General features: G+C 49.3%; 1 protein-coding gene across 3 annotated transcripts in view; it reads left to right on the top strand.

Annotated features, from left to right (window-relative positions):
* Nucleotides 1-20,372, top strand: part of LOC117040709 (nuclear receptor subfamily 4 group A member 1-like) — a 38,615-nt gene extending 18,243 nt beyond the window's left edge. For all 3 annotated transcript variants that reach the window (XM_033138660.1, XM_033138661.1, XM_033138662.1), the window contains exons 2-7: nucleotides 9,398-10,227; nucleotides 13,764-13,893; nucleotides 15,381-15,532; nucleotides 17,674-17,876; nucleotides 18,583-18,761; nucleotides 19,520-20,372. In XM_033138660.1, the coding sequence (XP_032994551.1) occupies nucleotides 9,398-10,227; nucleotides 13,764-13,893; nucleotides 15,381-15,532; nucleotides 17,674-17,876; nucleotides 18,583-18,761; nucleotides 19,520-19,776 (1,751 nt within the window). In that variant the 3' untranslated portion in view covers nucleotides 19,777-20,372. The remainder of the gene's footprint in view (nucleotides 1-9,397; nucleotides 10,228-13,763; nucleotides 13,894-15,380; nucleotides 15,533-17,673; nucleotides 17,877-18,582; nucleotides 18,762-19,519) is intronic.
* Nucleotides 20,373-20,588: the final 216 nt, after the last annotated feature.

The raw sequence follows: 20,588 nt of genomic DNA, 5'->3' as shown, positions 1-20,588 counted from the left end.
TGTTAAAGGCATGGGGAGGGGAGGGTGTGGCCGCCATCTGTAATACCACTAGGTAGTTGTACATCTTGGGATGGAATCAACCTACACCCACCACCTTCAGGTGGGCTTGAGCACAAGCAGTTATTTCCCAGCAGTTATCGCTGGAACGTCTTGGCCAATAAACAGTGGGGGGTTTTCCCCCTAGAGTGGGACGATAACCTCACCCATATGTTCCAAACCGACAGTAAAAAATTGCACTCACTGTTCCAAGCCCCCCTTGATATCTGTAAACCATCTTAGCTTTAAAACATCCATGACCATCAGCAGCTACTGTTTTCGCTTTTGAAGTTAGGAACCCTTCCATGGTTAATTTGCACCGGACGTAATCATGTGCAGAGACAGCGATCCGTCGTTACTGTTTTGGCTTTCCGGCAGGGGGTGCTCTTGAGCAGTCTGGTCTGTAAACGCAGGGAATATTTTAAGCAAGGAGCTAGTGGGTCATATTGTTAGTGCCCAGTTGATTTCTCTAAACTAGGGGTATGAAATCTTTGGCCCCCTCCATACACTAGCCAGCATAGCCAATGCTGTGAGCATTCAGATTTTCTGACCACTGTTGGGGAAAGTTTGCTGGGCTTGAGCAATGATCTGTCTAACCCAGAACAACTACACCAATGTAGTTTTTGTTTTGCTTTGTTTTTAAGGCATTAATCCTCAGTCGGCTGACTCTGGAATAACTTCACTGAGACTAATGAGATTTATCCAGATGTGTTTTTGCTTCCTGTTGTCTGTCTTCCTCTGAAACAAGGAATGTGGAGGCACGGCACCTGAATGCCCAAGCTGTGAAATGCAAGAGAGGCCAACTTGTACTTGTACCAAGATATGTCTGTCTGCAAAAAAAATTAAAAAGCAAACAAGCCCACGAATGTATAAGAGGTAGCTGTGCCTCCGTTGCTTGTTTGTGACATTTCACAGAAGCCATTTGTGTTTAGGAAAACAACAAGGCTCTGGAAAGGGCTGGCTGAGCTGGAGAGGTGAATGCATTGTTATGGAACGGCTGGGGAGGGCTGTGTGTGAGAAGCAGTACACAGAGTGCCGTTGCACACAGGCAAAGCAAGCTCCCAGAGTTTGGAGCCTCTGTTGGAAGCGACTTTGCAACTTACAGAGCCCCATTGGATGCTGTGAGTCCCTTAGTGCAACACACAAATGGCCGGTTTCCCCATAGTTCAGTTGGCTGGTCCCTGAGGCTTTGGGGGGAAGAGTTTTGGTCCAGACTTTGCATGAACACAAAAGGTGTTTTTCTGCAGCATCCCAAAGAGCAAGGTGAAATCCTACATTGGGAAAGAGTGGCAGGACCTCTGCTGGTGTATCCAAGCCGCCCCGTAGAAACATAAAAGCAGAACCCTTGAAATTAATGAACCTAATGCAGCCAGGCACGTTCATTTAAATAGCTGCTGAGTGCAGCTTAGCTGAATACAGCCCTACGTCTTGGCAGCAGGATAGCAATCTGCCCTGACATAAACAAGGTTGTGAGAATAGTCTTCCCTGTTAAAATCCGTGACTACCGTATTTTTCGCTCCATAAGACGCACTTTTTCCTCCTAAAAATTAAGGGGAAATATCTGTGTGTCTTATGGAGCGAATTGTGGTCCCTGGAGCTGAATTGCCCAGTGGCCAAAAGCAGATAGTTCTTTTTTATTTTACAAAGAGAAAAAGGGGTGTTGAAAGGACCCCACTCAGCAGCAGAGCAGCAAGAGATTGGGAGAGAGATAAGACTCCCGGCTCCCTTTCACCCCCGCCCTCCATTGTTGAATGTGCTGCAGAGGGAGGTTGTTTGTTTCCCCAGCAACATGTGACTGGCTGATTAGATTATCTGTCTGGCTCCCTTTCCTTCAGAAACTACAGAAATGTGAGTTGAACCCCATAAAAATGGGGCTTTTCCTCTTTGCTTTTCCCCCTTTGCAAAAGGAGCTTTGCTTTCCTCCCTTTGCAAAAAAGCTGCAAAACTTTTAGCTGATCATCAAAAAAACAGGGCTTTTCCCTTTGCAAAAAGGCTGCAAAACTTTTTGCTGATCATCAAAAAAAACAGGGGTTTTAGAGGAGGAAAACCAGAAAAAAAATTTTTTTCTTGTTTCCTCCTCTAAAAACGAGGTGCGCCCTATGGAGCAAAAAATACGGTACCTACCCTTTGTCATGCTGGTAACAGTCATAAAGGGGATGAACTGTGGGTGTGGTATTGCTGGCATGTTTTGCATGCCACCTGGCCAGGAAACCCCTTGCTGGCCTGCTTTTCTGCCTTGAGCAAAAATCGTAGACTAGCATGGAGCACATCACCTGCTCGGTATTTATACACCAACACTGTTGGAAGGTACATCTAGGGTGGCTGGGTGGAAGGGCTACTAGAGCGAATAAAGGGGACAGAACCCATTAAACAAGCTAGCAGCCCTGTTTGCATCCAGAGAATCTCCTGTGCTACCTTTCAAACGCTCTTCATACAGAGTACGGTAGTAAGCAAACTTATGGAATGCCTACAAAAGGCAAGTGTAGAGCTGTGAGATTCCTTTAGAGTCTTAGGGGCAGGGCAGGGAGTTGCAGGGAGTACCGTATTTCCTGACCCCTGGCTTCCTGAATTGTCCAAGTTAAACACCAGCCCCAGCCACCATAGGCAAGGGCTATGCATGATGGGAATTTTAGTCCAGCAACATTAGGAGGGGACCACCCTTCTCTGGGCTATGAAAAAGTGCCTCAGGCCTCCTCCATGGGACTCCTTCAGTCTATAGATAGAAATCCCAATAGAAAGTCACCGTATTTTTTGCTCCATAGGGCGCACTGGACCATAGGGCGCACCTCGTTTTTCCTCCTCTCAAAGCCCTGGTTTTTTGAGGATCAGCTAAAAGTTTTGCAGCTTTTTTTGCAAAGGGGGGAAAAGCAAAGCTCCTTTTGCAAAGGGAGAAAAGCAAAGAGGAAAAGCCCCGTGTTTATGGGGTTCAACTCACATTTCTGCAGCTTCTAAAGGAAAGGGAGCCTTTTCTACAGTTTCCAGACAGATAATCTAATCAGCCAGTCACATGTCGCTGGGGAAACAAACAACCTCCCTCTGCAGCACATTCAAGAATGGAAGGCGGGGCTGAAAGGGAGCCGGGGACTCTTATCTCTCTCCCAATCTCTTGCTGATCAGCTGCTGAGCGGGGTCCTTTCAACACCCCCTTTTCTCTTTGTAAAATAAAAAGCATGATCCTCTTTTGGCCCCTGGGCAATTCGGCTCCAGGGACCACCATTCACTCCATAAGACGCACAGATATTTCCCCTTACTTTTTAGGAGGAAAAAAAGTGCGTCTTATGGAGCGAAAAATACGGTAACATTATCTGTCACACCATTCGACTGCGGCTCTCACCTTGCAGCCTTCTTTTTTCCGTTCCTCCTTTTGCTAAGAGGCCCCCTTGTTTGAGAATCCCCAGTGGTATTGGCTGTCATCTTGTGCTCTCTGCCACCCCAGCCGCAATCCCTGAGATTTAATCTCCGGCGAGTGTAATGGAACTATCTCGATTTGTACTACCAAGGGAGATGGCCCTCTTGCATTTGCAGACGTCAGGCCTTCCTATGGGGGGCGGGGGGGGAGGGAGCTAATAAATACTGTGTCACAAGGAAGAGCCCAGGGTAGCATCTGTTGCTGTGTTAGAGCACTGTAAATCCTAACGAGCTTTAACAATTAAGTACCAGGGTTCTATTTTTAGGGCAGCAGAATAACGAGCCTGTGTGGCAGCAGGGAAGCGTGGCAACACACTGGTATCAAGGAGAGGAGGTGGTTTTTTTTAGAAAGCAATTGGTTGGGGCTAGCCAACCCACTCGTTGGGCGAATGGAACCTTTGGCCCTGATCAGTGTTCGAAATTAGCCAGGCGCATTTTGCACCTTGCAACCAATTGAAGATGCCTGGGTGCCAGGAAGGCACCTGACATTTCCACCATCTGGAGGTTCGTGCCTGGGGATCACTGGATCTTGACCGGTTTCACACACTAATACCACATCATGTAGATTTCCATCAGTTATATTTTATCTGCACAATCGGAATGAATTTCGGGAGCCGAAATGCTTTTTCTGTGCAGCCTCAGCTGGAGCAGTGAGCAATGTTGTCGTTAAATGCTGTAGCTTATCTTCAGTTACCCCACCCCATTCCCTTCATCACAGTTAGGGAGAATATTCTTATGTTATGAATGGTCTGCGTCACCATTAACAAAAAGAGGTTGGAATAGGCCGATATATATGTGGGCTGTCCCTGGATCAAGTGACTTTTCTTCTTTAAGTTTTCAAAGTTCTTAAGCTATCTCAAGTTTGTCTTCTGATCTAGCCAGATGTTTAACTGACAATCCATCACAGTCAGTCCATTGTTTGAAAAAATAAGACTTTAGAGCCGTCTTGCCCCAAAATGGCAACTAGACATTCCATTTTGGTGGCTGTAATCTTGGGATTAAGGGAGCTATTTGGCACCTAGTTTATAGATCTGAATTTCTAACACTGGTGATGGCAACTCCCTTGCGGAGGCCACTGGACTGGTAAACTGTTAGAAACCCCCGGGGGCTGCTTCTGCCACTTCCTGCCCTGGAAGGAAGTGTGTTGCAAAGGGCAACATTTGGGTGCCCATTCAGGTAACTGAAACGGAGCCATATTTGTGACCTGTTCTCGCTACAGCCGAAGCACCTGCCATTCCATCGGCTTCCTCTGCCCAAGTGGTCCTCTGCTCTGCCACAGGGATGTGGGGTGTGCTGCCTGGCACTTTCTAAACTGGGCAAGGAGGGAGGGGGGCCTGGTTCAGTTTGGTGGGAGAGCTTTCTTTTCCAGAGGCCAGCTGAACCAACGGCAGCTTAACAGAGGGATCGTGGTTCTCACCGGTCCGTAGCCGCGGTTGTCCCAGTACCACTGCAACCAAAGAGGAGTTTGTTTCCCACCAAGGAGATCTCCTTAACCTTGTCCTTGGAACTCTGCGTATCTCTGCATTCCGCAATCCTTTACTGCCCATTAAAAGCAGCAGCTCCTTCACCAAACAGAATCTAACCTTTAAAGGTCTGCGATATGAATGACATTATCAACTTGCCGCAACTTGCTTACTGTCTTGGTTTTCGCCTGTGCCAAAAACTCCTGTTACGTCTCCTCTTCCAAGGGCGGCGGCGGGGGGGGGGGGGGACATTTGCTGTTAAACCCCCACAGAGCGTTATTTCAACCCGAAGGTGCCTCTTGGGGGTAAAGGCAGTTTCCCCAACCCTGATTTATTGTACCTTGTCTGTGCCAGTGCTTAAATTGCTGCCCAGCTGAGCCTCGAGATGAGAGCAGCCCTCCAGAAGAAGCACTTTTAAAAAGTAAATGTGCGCAGTGATCAGGCAAATGCATGGGTATGGCAAACTAAGGCCCGGGGACTGGATCCGGCCCAATCGCCTTCTAAATCCCGCCCGCGGACGGTCCGGGAATCAGCGTCTTTTTACATGAGTAGAATGTGTCCTTTTATTTCAAATGCATCTCTGGGTTATTTGTGGAGCCTGCCTGGTCGGAGGGACAGTGGACCGGCCCCCTGCTGAAAAAGTTTGCTGACCCCTGGGCAAAGGTGTGACTCAACGGATAACCCCCCCTTTTATAACAGTCTTCCTCTTCATTATGTGCATGCGAGATGCATGTAGCAATAGTGTCTCTCAAGCTCCCCCCCCCCCGCAGAATCAGCCAGCCGTAAATCTTATGAAATAAGTAAGTTTTGCAAAACAACAGCATTTTCCTCTCAAGTTTTGTAGGTGTGCTGTCCATCTTTAAGGGTGTAGGAAGCGAAAAGAAAAATGCATGTGAACTACTTAACTGTTAGCGATGTCTGACTATGGATTATAGTTACCAAGCCCAGCTCTTTTCAGTATCTGAAGAAGTGTGCATGCACACGAAAGCTCATACCAAGAACAAACTTAGTTGGTCTCTAAGGTGCTACTGGAAAGAATTTTTTATTTTGTTTTGATAGGAAGGAAACAGCCTAATATCCGAGAGCACTTAAGTCCACACTGTTGTTACATTCCACACTTTGGATTGTGGGAATATTGAGAGATCCGGATTCGGGGAAGATTAGGATGAAAGGAAAAGCTGAAGGTCTGGAGATGGACTTGGGAAGTCCCAAGCATTGATTGCGGCATCTCGAAACAACATCAGTCAAGGACTTGAGTCCCGCCGCAGTACCTTGGTGATCTTGCCTGTTTAAAACCAAGGCTGTCGGCTCTGTGTCCCTCCCAGTGTTGTTGGACTCTCCCCACCAGCCCTGGCCCAGTAGTTCCTAGATTATGGGAGTTGTGCTCTAGCAACATCTGTAGGGCCACAGTTTCCCCAGCCCTGGTTCAAACCTATTTGGATAACCACATTTTGCGTTTAGGCTACAAAGTTCTTAAAACTTCTCCCCATGCTCCTTTGCTGTCCCTTCACTTCCAGAATATGGCTCCTTGCACAAATGCCATTTTGTCCTCAACCAGCAGGTAAAAAGGTAAAGGGACCCCTGACCATTAGGTCCAGTCGTGTCCGACTCTGGGGCTGCGGCGCTCATCTCGCGTTACTGGCCGAGGGAGCCGGCGTACAGCTTCCGGGTCATGTGGCCAGCATGACTAAGCCGCTTCTGGCGAACCAGAGCAGCGCACGAGAACGCCATTTACCTTCCCGCCAGAGCGGTACCTATTTATCTACTTGCACTTTGACGTGCTTTCAAACTGCTAGGTGGGCAGGAGCTGGGACCGAGGAACGGGAGCCCACCCTGTTGCGGGGATTCGAACCGCCGACCTTCTGATCCGCAAGCCCTAGGCTCTGTGGTTTAACCCACAGCGCCACCCGCATCCCTCACAACCGGCAGGAGTGATGCCCAAATGGGAAGGCATCTATTTTCCCATTCCTCCTCCTATTTATTTATTTATATTTCACCCCGTCTCGCTCTCTCTCCTCACTCATCCATCCGTGGAACGTTCTCCCTCAGAAGGTTGTGGGCTCTCCTTCCTTGGAGGCTTTTAAGCAGAGGTTGGATGGCCATCTGTCGTGGATACTTAAACTGAGATTCCTGGATTGCAGCGGGTTGGACTAGTTGACCCCCGGGGTCCCTTCCAACTCTTCAGTTCCATGATCCCCATCCAAATGCCTGCACTGGTAAGCCAGCTTCAGGCATCCCACATGGCCCTCCTCAAGGAAGTAAATGGTGTGAACAAGCACATCCCGTTCCCTGAAGGAGCACGTGTCTGCTCCAACATGCTGCTAGGCATGCCTCGTGGGTCCTATATAAGCTGGCTGTTTGAGGGCGGCTTTGCTGGAGGTGGGGCGATGTGATTTTTGTTTTCCTCCTTGCCTTTGAAGCGCATCCTCCGTTGGCACAAGCCGGGATCATTGTCTCAGCTTCAACGTTAAAAAGGATCTTGTGTTGGTTTGTTGCCCAGTTGTGCTGTCGGTCGCATTCTCCGCATTACCAAGGAAACTGTTGCCTAAGGCTTGTGCCCACAGCAGGTTCCCGGCAAATCTGTGCGAGGTGGAAGAATAAGAGTGGAAATGAGCTCCCCCCCAGCTGCATGCCTCCTATTAGGCAAGGAACAATAAACATCGCCCACGCACAACAGTCATGATGCAGACAACAGGAGGGTCTTCCCCTATTGTGACTTTCCACTTGGTGACCATGCACCTGTTGGATGTCGGCTCAGACAGCTAGGAAATAAATCCTTTAAAAATTCTGGTGCCTTTTCGACAAAAATGACAATCGCCATGCACAGTGCCCCATAACCAGCTAGATCCGCAGACCTCATTCATGCTGTGACCCAGGGATGGATGTCTGGCTGGCTACTGTCAGAGACTAGATGTTGCAAAAGAGTGATCCCTGGAAGTTCTCTTTCAAGTTGGATAGTTGGGTGCATGTTGCATCTGCCTCTAGTCGACAGTGGCATCCAGTAAAATGCTGGCGCCGTGCATTTTACAAAGGCAAGTGGAGGTGTTTTCATTTAACCCAAAGTGCTGTTATTACCCCAAGGAGATGGGTATCTCTAGGAATGCCCGGAGTTTGTGCTTAGCTCTGTTTCCTGCTTATTTGTTTATTAAATTTATCTACCGCCCTTCATCCGAAGATCTCAGAATGGTTCACAAAATAGAAATACAGGATAACATTTCCTACAGCGCAAGCATAGGAGGTGCCATGCTTCATGCAGCAGAAAGGGGGGAAGAGAAGACAGAAAGGGGGGAAGAGAGCCAGTTTGGTGTAGTGGTTAAGAGCGGCAGACTCGTAATCTGGGGAACCGGGTTCGCGTCTCTGCTCTTCCACATGCAGCTGCTGGGTGACCTTGGGCTAGTCACACTTCTCTGAAGTCTCTCAGCCCCACTCACCTCACAGAGTGTTTGCTGTGGGGGAGGAAGGGAAAGGAGAATGTTAGCCGCTTTATGACTCCTTCGGGTAGTGAAAAGCAGGATATCAAATCCAAACTCTTCTTCTTCTTCTTCTCTTCCTTCCTCCCATGAACAAAAGGTGCTCCACAAATGTGTAAAGGCCTCCTTTGAGCAGAGGACTCCATACCTTTTTTGCTTTCCTTGCTTGGTTCCTTTGCATGAACGAAAAAGGCTGGCATGCCTACCTGTATGGAAAACTGAAGAAACTGTTTGCATGAATGGGGGCCAAGATTTTGATGAGATGAGCACATGGCTCATGTGAGCAGGGCAGGCCCTACCATTGGATAGGCCCTACCATTGGGCGTAACAAGTCGGCAATCGCTGGGGGCAGCAGCAAGGTGTTGGAGAACCAGGCTCTTGTGTGTCGTGTGACACCCCCCAGCAACCCTCCTGCTACCCTCAGATGCTTCACCTATATTGTCAGGATGCAGGATCCAGCTGGTCCTGTTAGCATCTATGCCTGGTGTGGGAACAGGGGGTGGCATCTCGTCCCTTGCTTTCAGGTAGCAAAAACAGCTTGGGCCAGCCCTGTTTGTAAGGGTGCTCTCCAGCAGCATCCTCTGTTAGGGCAGGGCTCCCCTTTCCCCTTCTGCTTTCATAGCAGCCATTTAGCCACTGACCTCTCCTGCTAACCAGCTACTGGATGTGTCTCTAGACTAGGAACACCCACCCTGCCAGCTGTTGGCTGGCGCCCTTTGAGACTGGTTGGGTGGGAGGTAGGGAGGCCAACAGCAGGTGGAGCTAGAGAGTCAACAGCAGGTGCAGGCGGGCCTAATGACAGGCAACACTGAAATTAAAGAGGAAGGAGACAATACCACTCGCCTGGGCTGTGCATAAGGCAAGGGGCTGGCTGAGGTCACACTGAGATTGGTGGGGCAGTGCCCCAGTTGCCCTTAATGGGCCAGCTGCTCCCCCTCAGAGGATATTGTACGGCCGACTATCCCATAACTGACAGCCGACTCTCTTCTCTTTTCCTTCTCCCCTCCCCTTTCCTCCTAGAGATGCCCTGTATCCAAACCCAATATGGGACCTTGCTTCAGAGCGGAGGCCCCTGTGAGCGCTACCCAGCGGACCTCTTGACCCCCGAGCTTGGCAAACCCACCATGGACCTGGTTAACACAGAGATCACTGCCGCCGCCACCTCTCTGCCCAGCTTCAGCACCTTCATGGACAATTACACCGGCGAATTCGACGCTTTCCTCTACCAGATCCCAGCCGCCAACCCCACCGCCGCCTCCTTCAAGCTGGAGGATTTCCAGGTGTACGGCTGCTACCCCGGCTCCTTCAGCAGCCAGCTGGACGAGACGATGTCCTCGAGCGGCTCGGACTATTATGGCAGCCCCTGCTCCGTCCCTTCCCCTTCCACGCCAAGCTACCAGACTTCCCAGGGGCCATCTTGGGAGAACTCCTTTGGGGCCTATTCCCCCCCACACGCCTACGAGGGCATGAGGCCTTGGGCGTCGGCGGCAACGGAGCCTCCGAAAAGTAGTTCCGCCCAGCCCTCCTACTTCTCCTTCGGCCCCTCGGCTCACAGCCCCGGGGTCCCCCCCCAGAGCCCCCTGAAGATGCAGCCGCCCGCCCACCAGCACTTGGTGGACGGAGACGTCTTCTCTCTCCAGCAACCCTCCTCGTCGGTGAGCTTTTCCCCTTTGCCGCTCAGCCAGGCCTCGCCGGTCCTGGACGGCTCCGGCTTAATGGACAGTTCGCTCTCGCCAAGCAAGGCGCGCAGCCCAGGGTCCAACGAGGGGCGCTGTGCCGTGTGTGGAGACAACGCCTCGTGCCAACACTATGGTGTCCGGACCTGCGAAGGCTGCAAGGGGTTTTTCAAGGTAAGAAAGAACTTTCTGGCTCACCCTCAAAACTGAGAAAATTCACATGTGCTGCTGGTGGTGTTTTTCAGGCTACGTCTACGTTTAAATGCACTTAACTCCCCCTCCCCAAAGGATTCTGGGAACCTTAGTTTGTTTGTTTTAAATATATTTATTAAATTTTATAAAACAAATACAACATAATCAAACATAATCATCCCATTGAATTACATTAAATCAAACCTACCATACAATCCTAACTATAACAACAACAAAAACAAGACAAAACATAAAAAACTATACTTATACCTAATAATTGTCCCTCACATTGTATATAGACTTCCCCCAATCTCCTCTTCCCGCATTCCTTGTCTATCATCTTTAGTAATTTCTAAACATCTTGCCAAATCTTATTTACTATAAACTGGGAACCGTAGCTTGTTAACGGTGCTGGGAATAGCTCTATGAAAGAGTAAACTACAGTTCCCAGGATACTTTTTTTTTTTTAAAAAAAGGGAAGAGTCATGTGCTTTAAATGTATGGGGTGTGTACACTGCTTCTGTGTGCTGGGTGCCGCTAGGAAAGGCATTTCAGTCCTCCATGTGTCTCTAAGAGGCAGTGCAAAGAATGCTGGGACTTCAATGCGTCCTTTTAGGAGGAGGAGGAGGAGGAGGAGAGAGGGAGGAAGCCTCTGCTGTTGACTGCTACAGGGATGAGTCATCGGACCTTTCCCTGGCCTCTCCAAATAATAAAGGAGGTCTTTGTGAGAGCTCTCTGTCCCCTCACAGGGGTAGGTGGCAAGAGCATTTTTGGAAGGTTGGAGATGAGCTTTCTGCAGGCTATGGGACCTTTAGGAAGGCCCCCCAAATCTCAAAGGCTGAAAAGTTCGCATTTGTTCCATCTAGTAACTTTCCACAAATTAAACCCACAACAGCTAGGAATGGGGTTGTTTCCTGGAGTGCAGGATTCCTTTCTGCTGTAAGCAACAGCCTGCACACATCTCCACAAGTAAATAGACCAGAGCAGGCATGGGTGGAAGGGGGGGCCTGTGGCCCTCCAGAGGTTGTGGGGCTCCAACTTCGATCGGCCCCAGCCAGCCTGGCTCAATGGTCAAAGGGATGATGGGAGTTGTAGTCCAACAATATCTTGAGGGCCATATGCTGCTAGGCCCTGGCTCTTAGCTGAAAGTTCGGGGAGATGCTTAAGTAGCCAAGTAGTCTCTATGTATTAAGCCCTCAGTATTGATCTCCTGGCCAAGAAAGACCTACCCTGATTCCGGTTCTGAGAATTCAGCAGGGGAAATTCTCAGAACTTCTTCCTCCCTTGTATTCAATGTACTCAAGCATCTGCAAGTCTTCTCTCTGGAGTCGAGATAAGTTGATTTAATATATGTATTCTGCTTATAATAGATAATAGAACCATAGAGCTGGAAGGGACCCTGAGAAATATAAAGTCTGACCCCCCCCCCCCCGCTATGTAGCTGCCCCATATAGGGATCGAACCTGCAGCCTTGGCGTTATCAGCACCCATGCTCTAACAACAAACACTGCAATCGCGACAAGAACAAATTAATCAAGCACAGTAGCATATAGACCAGTGTTTCCCAGCCTTGGGTCTCCAGCTGTTTTTGGACTACAACTCCCATCATCCCTAGCTAACAAGACCAGTGGTCAAGGATGATGGGAACTGTAGTCCAAAAGCAGCCGGAGACCCGAGGTTGGGAAACACTGGTATGGACCAAGCAACAACAAATTAATCGGATTAACTGGATTAACTCTGGAGCAAGTGCCTGTGGCCAGGAGGAGGCTAGTCTACTAACAGCACAACCCTCCTCCCCATTTCCTAAGTTCCCCTACAGTTTCTACTGTAGTTTTGGAAAATTATAAACTTACACATTTATAAGCTTGGAGATGATAAACTTCAGGACACAAAACAGAGGAGTAGGGAGGGAGTGAGTGAACACAAACAGATCTTGCGAACCAAGCCAACATTTGTGGACCCTACGAGAGAGGCAATTCCTGAACACCCTCCTGTAAGTCTAGGTACTTAAAAGCATTACAAACCTGTTTTGTTTAGCACCGCTTGAAGTCTCGTGGCTCCTTCCACGGGATCCGTAGCTTTGTGAAGGTGCTTCAAAGTCATTTTGTTTGTTTGTTTGTTTGTTTAACCCTTATATGCCAAAATGGCTTCTGAGTCGTTTGACAGCTATGGAATCAGTTACAAAATATGTGCATAATTAAATTACACACAGCATTGCAACATCTGTCATTAAAATGTACAATAAACCAAGGCAGTTAAAAAGCATGATAATCAAAACGCAGCTGAAACAATAAAATCGGACGTTCAAGTTCGGGGAAATGCGTCCCTGAGCAAATGGGTCTGCAGGATCCGTCGGAATGCCAGTACTGATGGGGGCCTCTCATATCTCGGAAAGGAGGGCATTCCGCAACACTGGTGCCACAAAGATAAAGCCTGTCTCCATGTTACCACAAGCTGATAATCATCTGGACGTGGCAAAACTTAACTGGGTTCCATTTGCTGATCACAATGTCCTTACTGGGCAGTGGAGGGGAAGAAATTCCCCTGGAGATTCTTAGCTTGCCTCCCCATTTCACCCAAGGCGACAGAATAGCTGTGATACCAACTTGTTTGTGGTTAGACATGGCCTCATGCCAAACGGCCAGATCTCCGAATCTGCAAAACTGTGGCTGGGTGGGTGGCGACATTTTGAATCCTGAAACTTTCTGAGCTAATTCACTTGGCCAAACTTGAATGATGTTGTCTCTGTCGCTTTGAAGCAGCCATTGCTTGTAATTCAGGTACCCGTTGCTTGTAATTCAGGTACTTTACTCCTGCAAAGTAGCCGAGAGGAGGTGGCGGCATCGTAAATGCTTGTTTACTTACAAGATTTATATAATATTCGGCTGGGCGTGCAGCAAACCAAACATGCAGTTGCTTCAAAACGCTCAGATCTCTACCCAGAGCTGCTTGATTTTCATTTTGAATGGCCCCATTTGGGGTGTGTGACTTTCTAACTTGTCCCACGGCTGAGAGCTTCAAATGCGGCAGCTCGGACCTGCCCCCCCTTTTAATGCATATTGCATTAAACCGTTCTCCAGTTGCATGGATGCAGAAAGACCCAGCATCTCATGATGCATACCAAACAAAGACCTTTCAGACTTCTAGCAGTTGAGGTGAGGCAACCGCAGATCTTGGAGAGAGGGACGCTTCGGTTTCTCTGACGTCAAGGCCTGCTCAGTGCCATTTCCATCTTTCATCACCCCATTTCTGTGGCATTATGGTAACAGTAGCCACCTGCAGAAATGTGAAGGCGCAGCTGTGTCTGGAAGGTGCGGCCGCCCTCACGTGGCGTACGATTTCTGTCGTACCCCTGTGAAACTGGAAATGGCAGGGTTGTAGGAACGATGCAATAAATAAACGGGCCTTTTGTCTTTCTTGACACGAAGCTTTGGAGTTGCCCTATTTTTTATTTTTTATTTTTTGCGCATGCGTGTGATGAGTCCTAAACGTCCCCGCTGCTGTTGTGTCTCCCGTAGCGCACTGTACAGAAGAACGCCAAATACATCTGCTTAGCCAATAAAGACTGCCCTGTGGACAAGCGGAGGAGAAACCGGTGCCAGTTTTGTCGTTTCCAGAAGTGCCTTGCTGTGGGAATGGTCAAAGAAGGTAAGAGAAGTCCCTATTCGTTGAGTTGGATGTGCAGGTTAAAGTGTTAATAAGATCAGGGGTTTAATCGGCTTGTGGCTTGCGTTATTTGCCCCAAGGCAACCACCTGAATGGGTTCAGTCCTCGCAATCACTGTGGCAGATTTAAATCTCATTTTACAGTCATCAACTTCCATTGAAGCAGTAAGGAAAATCTGCTCTTCAGCTGTGAATTGTCAGAAGGATTAAGGGGTGATTAGGTTCTGCGCTGATGTGATCTATGCCACGTTTTGGCAGGATGCACTAGCTAACAACAGTCTGCTGGTGTAGTTGTCGTTGCCTCGCTCTGGCCAGCGAGATCTCCTGCAAAAAGGGGTTTGGAGAACCCCAGAATTGGCCTTACTAAACATCTTCCAAGATAGTAATGCCCACTTACAACACAAAGAACTCATAAGCCACCTACGTGTAAGTGACTTAGCTCTAGGGAAGTGGTGGCCAAACTCGGCCCTCCAGATGTTTTGGGACTACAATTCCCATCATCCCTGACCACTGGTTCTGTTAGCTAGGGATGATGGGAGTTGTAGTCCCAAAACATCTGGAGGGCCGAGTTTGGCCAGCACTGCTCTAGGGAGAGATGCACAGTCTTCCAATGCTTTCCTTCAAGTATAGGGCAGAAGCGTGAGGGGAGGAGAAGCAACTCTTGTCGCAAGCTTCCTTTGACTGTCCAAGACCAGCACTTGAGATGTCAAATGGGCATGTGGAACCTGCAGCCCTTCAGATGCTGCGGGACTCCAACTCCCATCAGCCCCCAGCCGGCTTGGCCCAATGGTCAGAGATGATGGGAGTTGTAGTTCAGTAGCATCAAGAGAGGTCACCAACTTAATACAAGTATAGCATTCCGCCTTTCTGTTGTGCAGTTGTGAAATACAATGGTACCTCGGGTTATAAACACCTCGGTTTACAAACACTTTGGGTTACAGACTCCGCCAACCTGGAAGTAGTACCTCAGGTTAAGAACTTTGCCCCAGGATAACAGAAATCGCGCAGCGGTGGGAAGCCCCATTAGCTAAAGTGGTACCTCAGGTTAAGAACGGTTTCAGGTTAAGAACGGACCTCCGGAACGAATTAAGTTTGTAACCAGAGGTACCACTGTACAGAATACCGGTGTGGCTAAACCCCCAACCCACCATCTTGTGAAGCGTATCTTCTTGTCGTTCAGTCATGTCCGACTCTTTGTGACCCCATGGACCAGAGCACGCCAGGCACGCCTATCTTTCACTGCCTCCCGCAGTTTGGCCAAACTCGTGCTAGTCGCTTCGAGAACACTGTCCACGTATCTAGCATACGGCAATTAGACCAATGCCTGCTCTACTTTGGCCGGGATCCAAATTCCATTCTGCGATTAAAACCTTCCTAAGCTCCACGGTTAGTCCTGTCGATAGTTCCCTCACGTCTCTGCTCCCAGCCTCTCTGAATGTGTGTCTTTTTTTCACTTCCTCCTTCCCTCAGTGGTGCGGACGGACAGTTTGAAAGGCCGGCGTGGTCGTTTGCCCTCCAAACCCAAGCAAACTCAAGACACTTCTCCGGTCAGCCTCATCTCCTCTCTTGTGAGAGCGCACATAGATTCCATACCCAGCGCAACAAAGCTTGATTATTCCAAGGTATTTACTAATCTGTGTTCTGACAGCCTATGGCACTTCGGGGGGGGGGGGGGTGAGAATGTGCCAGGCAGATAAACGAAACACATTTGTACTTTGTTCCTTGTGGGATGCCCCAAATGGTCCCGTGGCAAGCTGAAATGCCCTGAAATAATTGTGCCATTTTAAGTGCCTGGTAGTCTAACATGCCAAGGAATGACTTGGAGCAAAGGGCTAGGCAACTGGAATCAGCAGGGTGAAGCCCTTCCCAACAGATGCCACAGGTCCTGTTAGTGGAACTTGCCTGAGTTGAAGGGGTGGGTTTTGTCTTCTTGTTGTTGTTTGATACACCTTCCAGCCCCAAATCAGCTGCCTAGACACTTGAAATGGCTCGTGAGCAGATAATACACTACGGTGGGGTAGGAGAGCTTGGGAGAGCCGGAATCACACCTAGCAAACAATTCACACCATTGGTTTCAGATAGAACGTGGGTAGAGGGGTCTAAAAACCCCAGGACACAAATTTTCACAACCCTCTAGCTGTTATGGGGTTGGGGCTGTGGTCGAAACCACTGAGCCTCTTGGGCATGCCGATCGGAAAGTCGGCGGTTCGAATCCCCGCAGCGGAGTGAGCTCCCGTTGCTCTGTCCCAGCTCCTGCCAACGTAGATTTTGCACATCAGTGCAAATAGATAATCGGTATTGCTGTGGCAGGAAGGCAAACGGTGTTTCCGTGTGCTCTGATTTCTGTCACGGTGTTCTGTTGCTCCGGAAGCGGTTTAGTCCTGCTGGCCACATGACCCGGAAAGCTGTCTGTGGACAAACACCGGCTCCCACGGCCAGTAAAGCGAGATGAGCGCCGCAACCCCATAGTCACCTTTGACTGGACTTAACCATCCAGGGGTCCTTTACCTTACCAGAAGTAATGTATTTTGTGTTAACTCTGGAAGTGTATACTCAATTCTGTCCAAACTAAGCCTACTGGTGTATATTTTGCTCTAGGAAGGCCTAGTTTGGTCAGAAATGAGTATACACTTTCAGAGTTAACGCTAAATACATTGCTTCCAGGTAAATGAGCCACCATAGCTGCAGGAGGTCCATGAAAATCTGTGTCCCGGGATTTTTCAATGTGCTATCTGAAACTGGAGGGGCGCAATGGTTGCCAGATGTGAAATACATTGGCATTATTTTCAGCTCTCCTACGCCATTATTAGTACCGTATTTTTCGCTCCATAGGACGCACCGGACCATAGGGCGCACCTCATTTTTAGAGGAGGAAACAAGAAAAAAAAACATTTTTCTGGTTTTCCTCCTCTAAAAGCCCTGTTTTTTTGTTTTTTGTTTTTTGAGGATTTTTTGTTTTTTGCAGCTTTTTTGCAAAGAGAAAAGCCCTGGCTTTTTTGAGGACCAGCTAAAAGTTTTGCAGCTGTTTTTGCAAAGGCAAAAGGCATTTTTTTGAGGATCAGCTAAAGGTTTTGCAGCTTTTTTGCAAAGGGGGAAAAGCAAAGCTCCTTTTGCAAAGGGGGAAAAGCAAAGAGGAAAAGCCCCATTTTTATGGGGTTTAACTCACATTTCTGAAAAAATCTTAAGGAAAGGGAGCCATTTCTACTGTTTCCAGACAGATAATCTAATCAGCCAGTCACATGTCCTGGGGAAACAAACAAGCTCCCTCTGCAGCACATTCAACAAAGGAGGGCGGGGCTGAAAGGGAGCGGGACTCTTATCTCTCTCCCATCTCTTGCTGATCAGCTGCTGAGCGGGGTCCTTTCAACACTCCCTTTTCTCTTTGTAAAATAAAAAGCACAATCTGCTTTTGGCCCCTGGGCAATTCAGCTCCAGGGACCACCATTCGCTCCATAAGACGCACAGGCATTTCCCCTTACTTTTTAGGAGGAAAAAAGTGCGTCTTATGGAGCAAAAAATACGGTAATCTCTGGCTTGAGATGCATTATTTGGCCATTCAAATGAGAGTCTTGAGTACATCACTCTTGATTCCTCTCTATCAGCGCTAGCAAGGAGAATGTCATTGTGCTGGTGGTAGAGTCTGCACTCCTGCCTGTCTCTCCACCCGCTCCCAAAATAAAATGAGTGTGTTATCAGGGGCGGGGGCCATGAGCTTGGTTGTGTCTGCTCTTCAACCTTTTTGCTTGTTTCCTCCCCTCACCAGTTCCAGGAATCTGTCTCCTACCAGTTTGAGAAGGAGGACTGCGTGGATGTGCAGCAGTTCTACGACCTGTTGACAGGCTCGATGGACGTCATCCGGAAATGGGCGGAGAAGATCCAGGGCTTCCTAGAGCTTCCGAAAGAGGATCAAGACCTGCTTTTGGAATCTGCTTTTCTGGAGCTCTTCATTCTCCGGCTAGCATACAGGTAAACATAGCAGCAGCAGGGCTGCCGTACGAAACCCACAGTCACCCGCTTAGCCACTAAATTTGGGGCAAGCTCAGTAGGTCGCCTCGTATCGGGTTGCAGGGACGGTGGCAGTGTGGCAAAATAAAACAAACAGATGCAGCCTCGTTCATCCAGCGGAGAAGGGAATCCTCCATATATAGACCCAGGGCTCTTGAATTGAGCATTATTGCTTTATGGGCCCTCTAAGCATCTGATAGGGGATGCTGTGAGCAAAGGAAGCCTCTGTTTACAGTCCCCTTCCTTACTCTGGAAGGAAAGGGCTTCCACGTGTCATGCTGGGACAAGGGAATGGTGGGAGAGAGAAGACTGCAGGTGCTGTTTTTGCCCCAAAGTGGGTGGGTTGGAGAGCCCAGGGGGAACGGACATGGCTTTCACAGCCAATTCTGGAGGCTGCTCAAATCAAGACTTCTGTCTGGCACAAATGCTGTGCCTGCCTGTGACCCTGGGTTTCCAAGTTCCGGTGAAGCAGCAGCATTTGGGAATGAGCAGCCCAACTGCCCGGTCAAAGCCAACATTGCCCGGCAAACTCCCATGGCTTGCCTCACTGGCTCTATGGCCTTCCCTCCAGTGGCCGACACACTCTGTCCAAGTTTCAACTCAAACCGTGCTCTCTCTCTCTCTCTCTCTCTCTCTCTCTCTCTCTCTCTCTCTCTCTCTCTCGCAGGTCCAAGCCAGAAGAAGGCAAGCTGATATTCTGCAACGGGGTGGTGTTGCATCGGATGCAGTGTGTTCGGGGCTTTGGAGAGTGGATCGACTCCATCATCGAGTTCTCCCAGAGCCTCCACCGCATGAACATCGATGTGCCCTCCTTCTCCTGCCTCGCGGCACTTGTCATCATCACAGGTAGGCCCAGTGCCCACATCACTGGGGTGGTTCTCCAGGGTGCACGGAAAGCGCAGGTTGAGAGGCAGGATCGAGGAAGCTCCGGATCTCTGGAAGGGAGGTGCTTAAGGCTCCCAATCAGTTTACGACATCTCTAGCTGCCTTCAGAGAAAAGAATAGATCAGATCTGCTTGCTCTGGGAGGGGGAGTCCAGCAATATCTGGAAGGCACCGCCACTCCGGTCCCGATGGCCCAGCCCAGGCGAGGGAGGGAGCCTGTCGTGGGGGCGCCCGGTTGTGCCCCCTTGCGTCCTTTCAGAAATCTGCGCCCGGGGCCACAGTCCCCCTGGTCCTCCCCACACTACGTCCCTGGCACCTGGATAGCATGGAATACCATGAGATACGCATGGGACCCTAGGGGGCCCAACATGTCCGACTGCGTCAGGAAGAAGCCCTTAGAGAGCCAGTGTGGTGTAGTGGTTAAGAGCGGTGGACTCATAATCTGGGGAACCGGGTTCGCGTCTCCGCTCCTCCACATGCAGCTGCTGGGTGACCTTGGGCTAGTCACACTTCTTTGAAGTCTCTCAGCCCCACTCACCTCACAGAGTGTTTGTTGTGGGGGAGGAAGGGAAAGGAGAATGTTAGACGCTTTGAGACTCCTTCGGGTAGTGATAAAGCGGGATAGCAAATCCAAACTCTTCTTCTTCTTCTTCTTGGTTTGCTCTTGAGTTTAACAGCTCCTTCCCTGTTCTTTTCTTGCCGCCGCCATCTCCAAACCAGACCGCCATGGGTTAAAAGAGCCAAAGAAGGTTGAAGACCTCCAGAACCGCATTGTCGGCTGCCTTAAAGACCACGTGACTTCCACCACCAACGAGCAGCTCCATCCGAACTGCCTCTCGAAGCTGCTGGGCAAGCTCCCCGAACTCCGCACCCTTTGCACTCAAGGGCTCCAGCGCATCTTCTACCTGAAGCTCGAGGATCTGGTCCCCCCGCCGCCCATTGTGGACAAAATATTCATGGACACGCTGCCTTTCTGAGGACTCCGAAAGAAGGAAGGGAGGGATTGAGGAAGCTGCCGTGAATGGGTGATGCTTCCTGTTTGGGGGGGAGGGTGGCTTTATATATATATATTTTTGGGGGGTGGTTGCAGATGGACAGGAACTGGCAGAGGGGATTTCCTTGCCACCCCATCACCTGGAGGGGAGTTTGCAGGAACATTTTTTCTCCCCCAGAGACATTACAGAGGATGTTTAAAAAAAAAATTAAGCCTAGTGGTCGGAAGATAAAGGCCACTAGCATTATCATGTCCCCCCGTCCCTTCTCCTTTCGTCCACCCTTTTTGATCTTGGAGTTTAGTGGGACATTGATCTCCTTCTCTCTTCTCCTCTTTCTCTCTCTGAACTTCGGACAACTTTTTTTGGAGTTTGTGTTCTTCTTCTTTTTTAACCTTGTGGGGGGGGGGAATCCCGGTGTGCCTTCTAGGGTTACATGCACAATATCCCTAAATGATGCTGCCTTGTCCCATGTAACCTGCCAACGGCTCCTCGTGCAATGCGACACCTAAATTCCATACAGTTGCACAGATCAGCTTTGTGTGATACATGTGGAATATGTTGGTGTTTTGTGTTTTTTTTTAATGTTTTTTTTTAAAAAAAAAATAGTCAAAGGCTGGTTAGGGATTTTTTTTTAAAAGAAAAGAAAAGAATTGCCTTCTCTTACTTTATCCATGTTGCTGGCCCTGGCGAAGAATTCCCTCTCAAGTATGGGAACTGGATGAGGTTCCCCCCCCCCAACTCCCTTGCATAAAAGCTGCTTGCAATCTCGAACTCGGTGCAACTTGGGGGCAGTG

This window comes from Lacerta agilis, chromosome 2, assembly GCF_009819535.1.
Source record: "Lacerta agilis isolate rLacAgi1 chromosome 2, rLacAgi1.pri, whole genome shotgun sequence".
NCBI lineage: Eukaryota > Metazoa > Chordata > Lepidosauria > Squamata > Lacertidae > Lacerta > Lacerta agilis.
The sequence above is the reverse complement of the archived record's forward strand: the minus strand, read 5'-3'. Positions and strand labels throughout refer to the sequence as shown.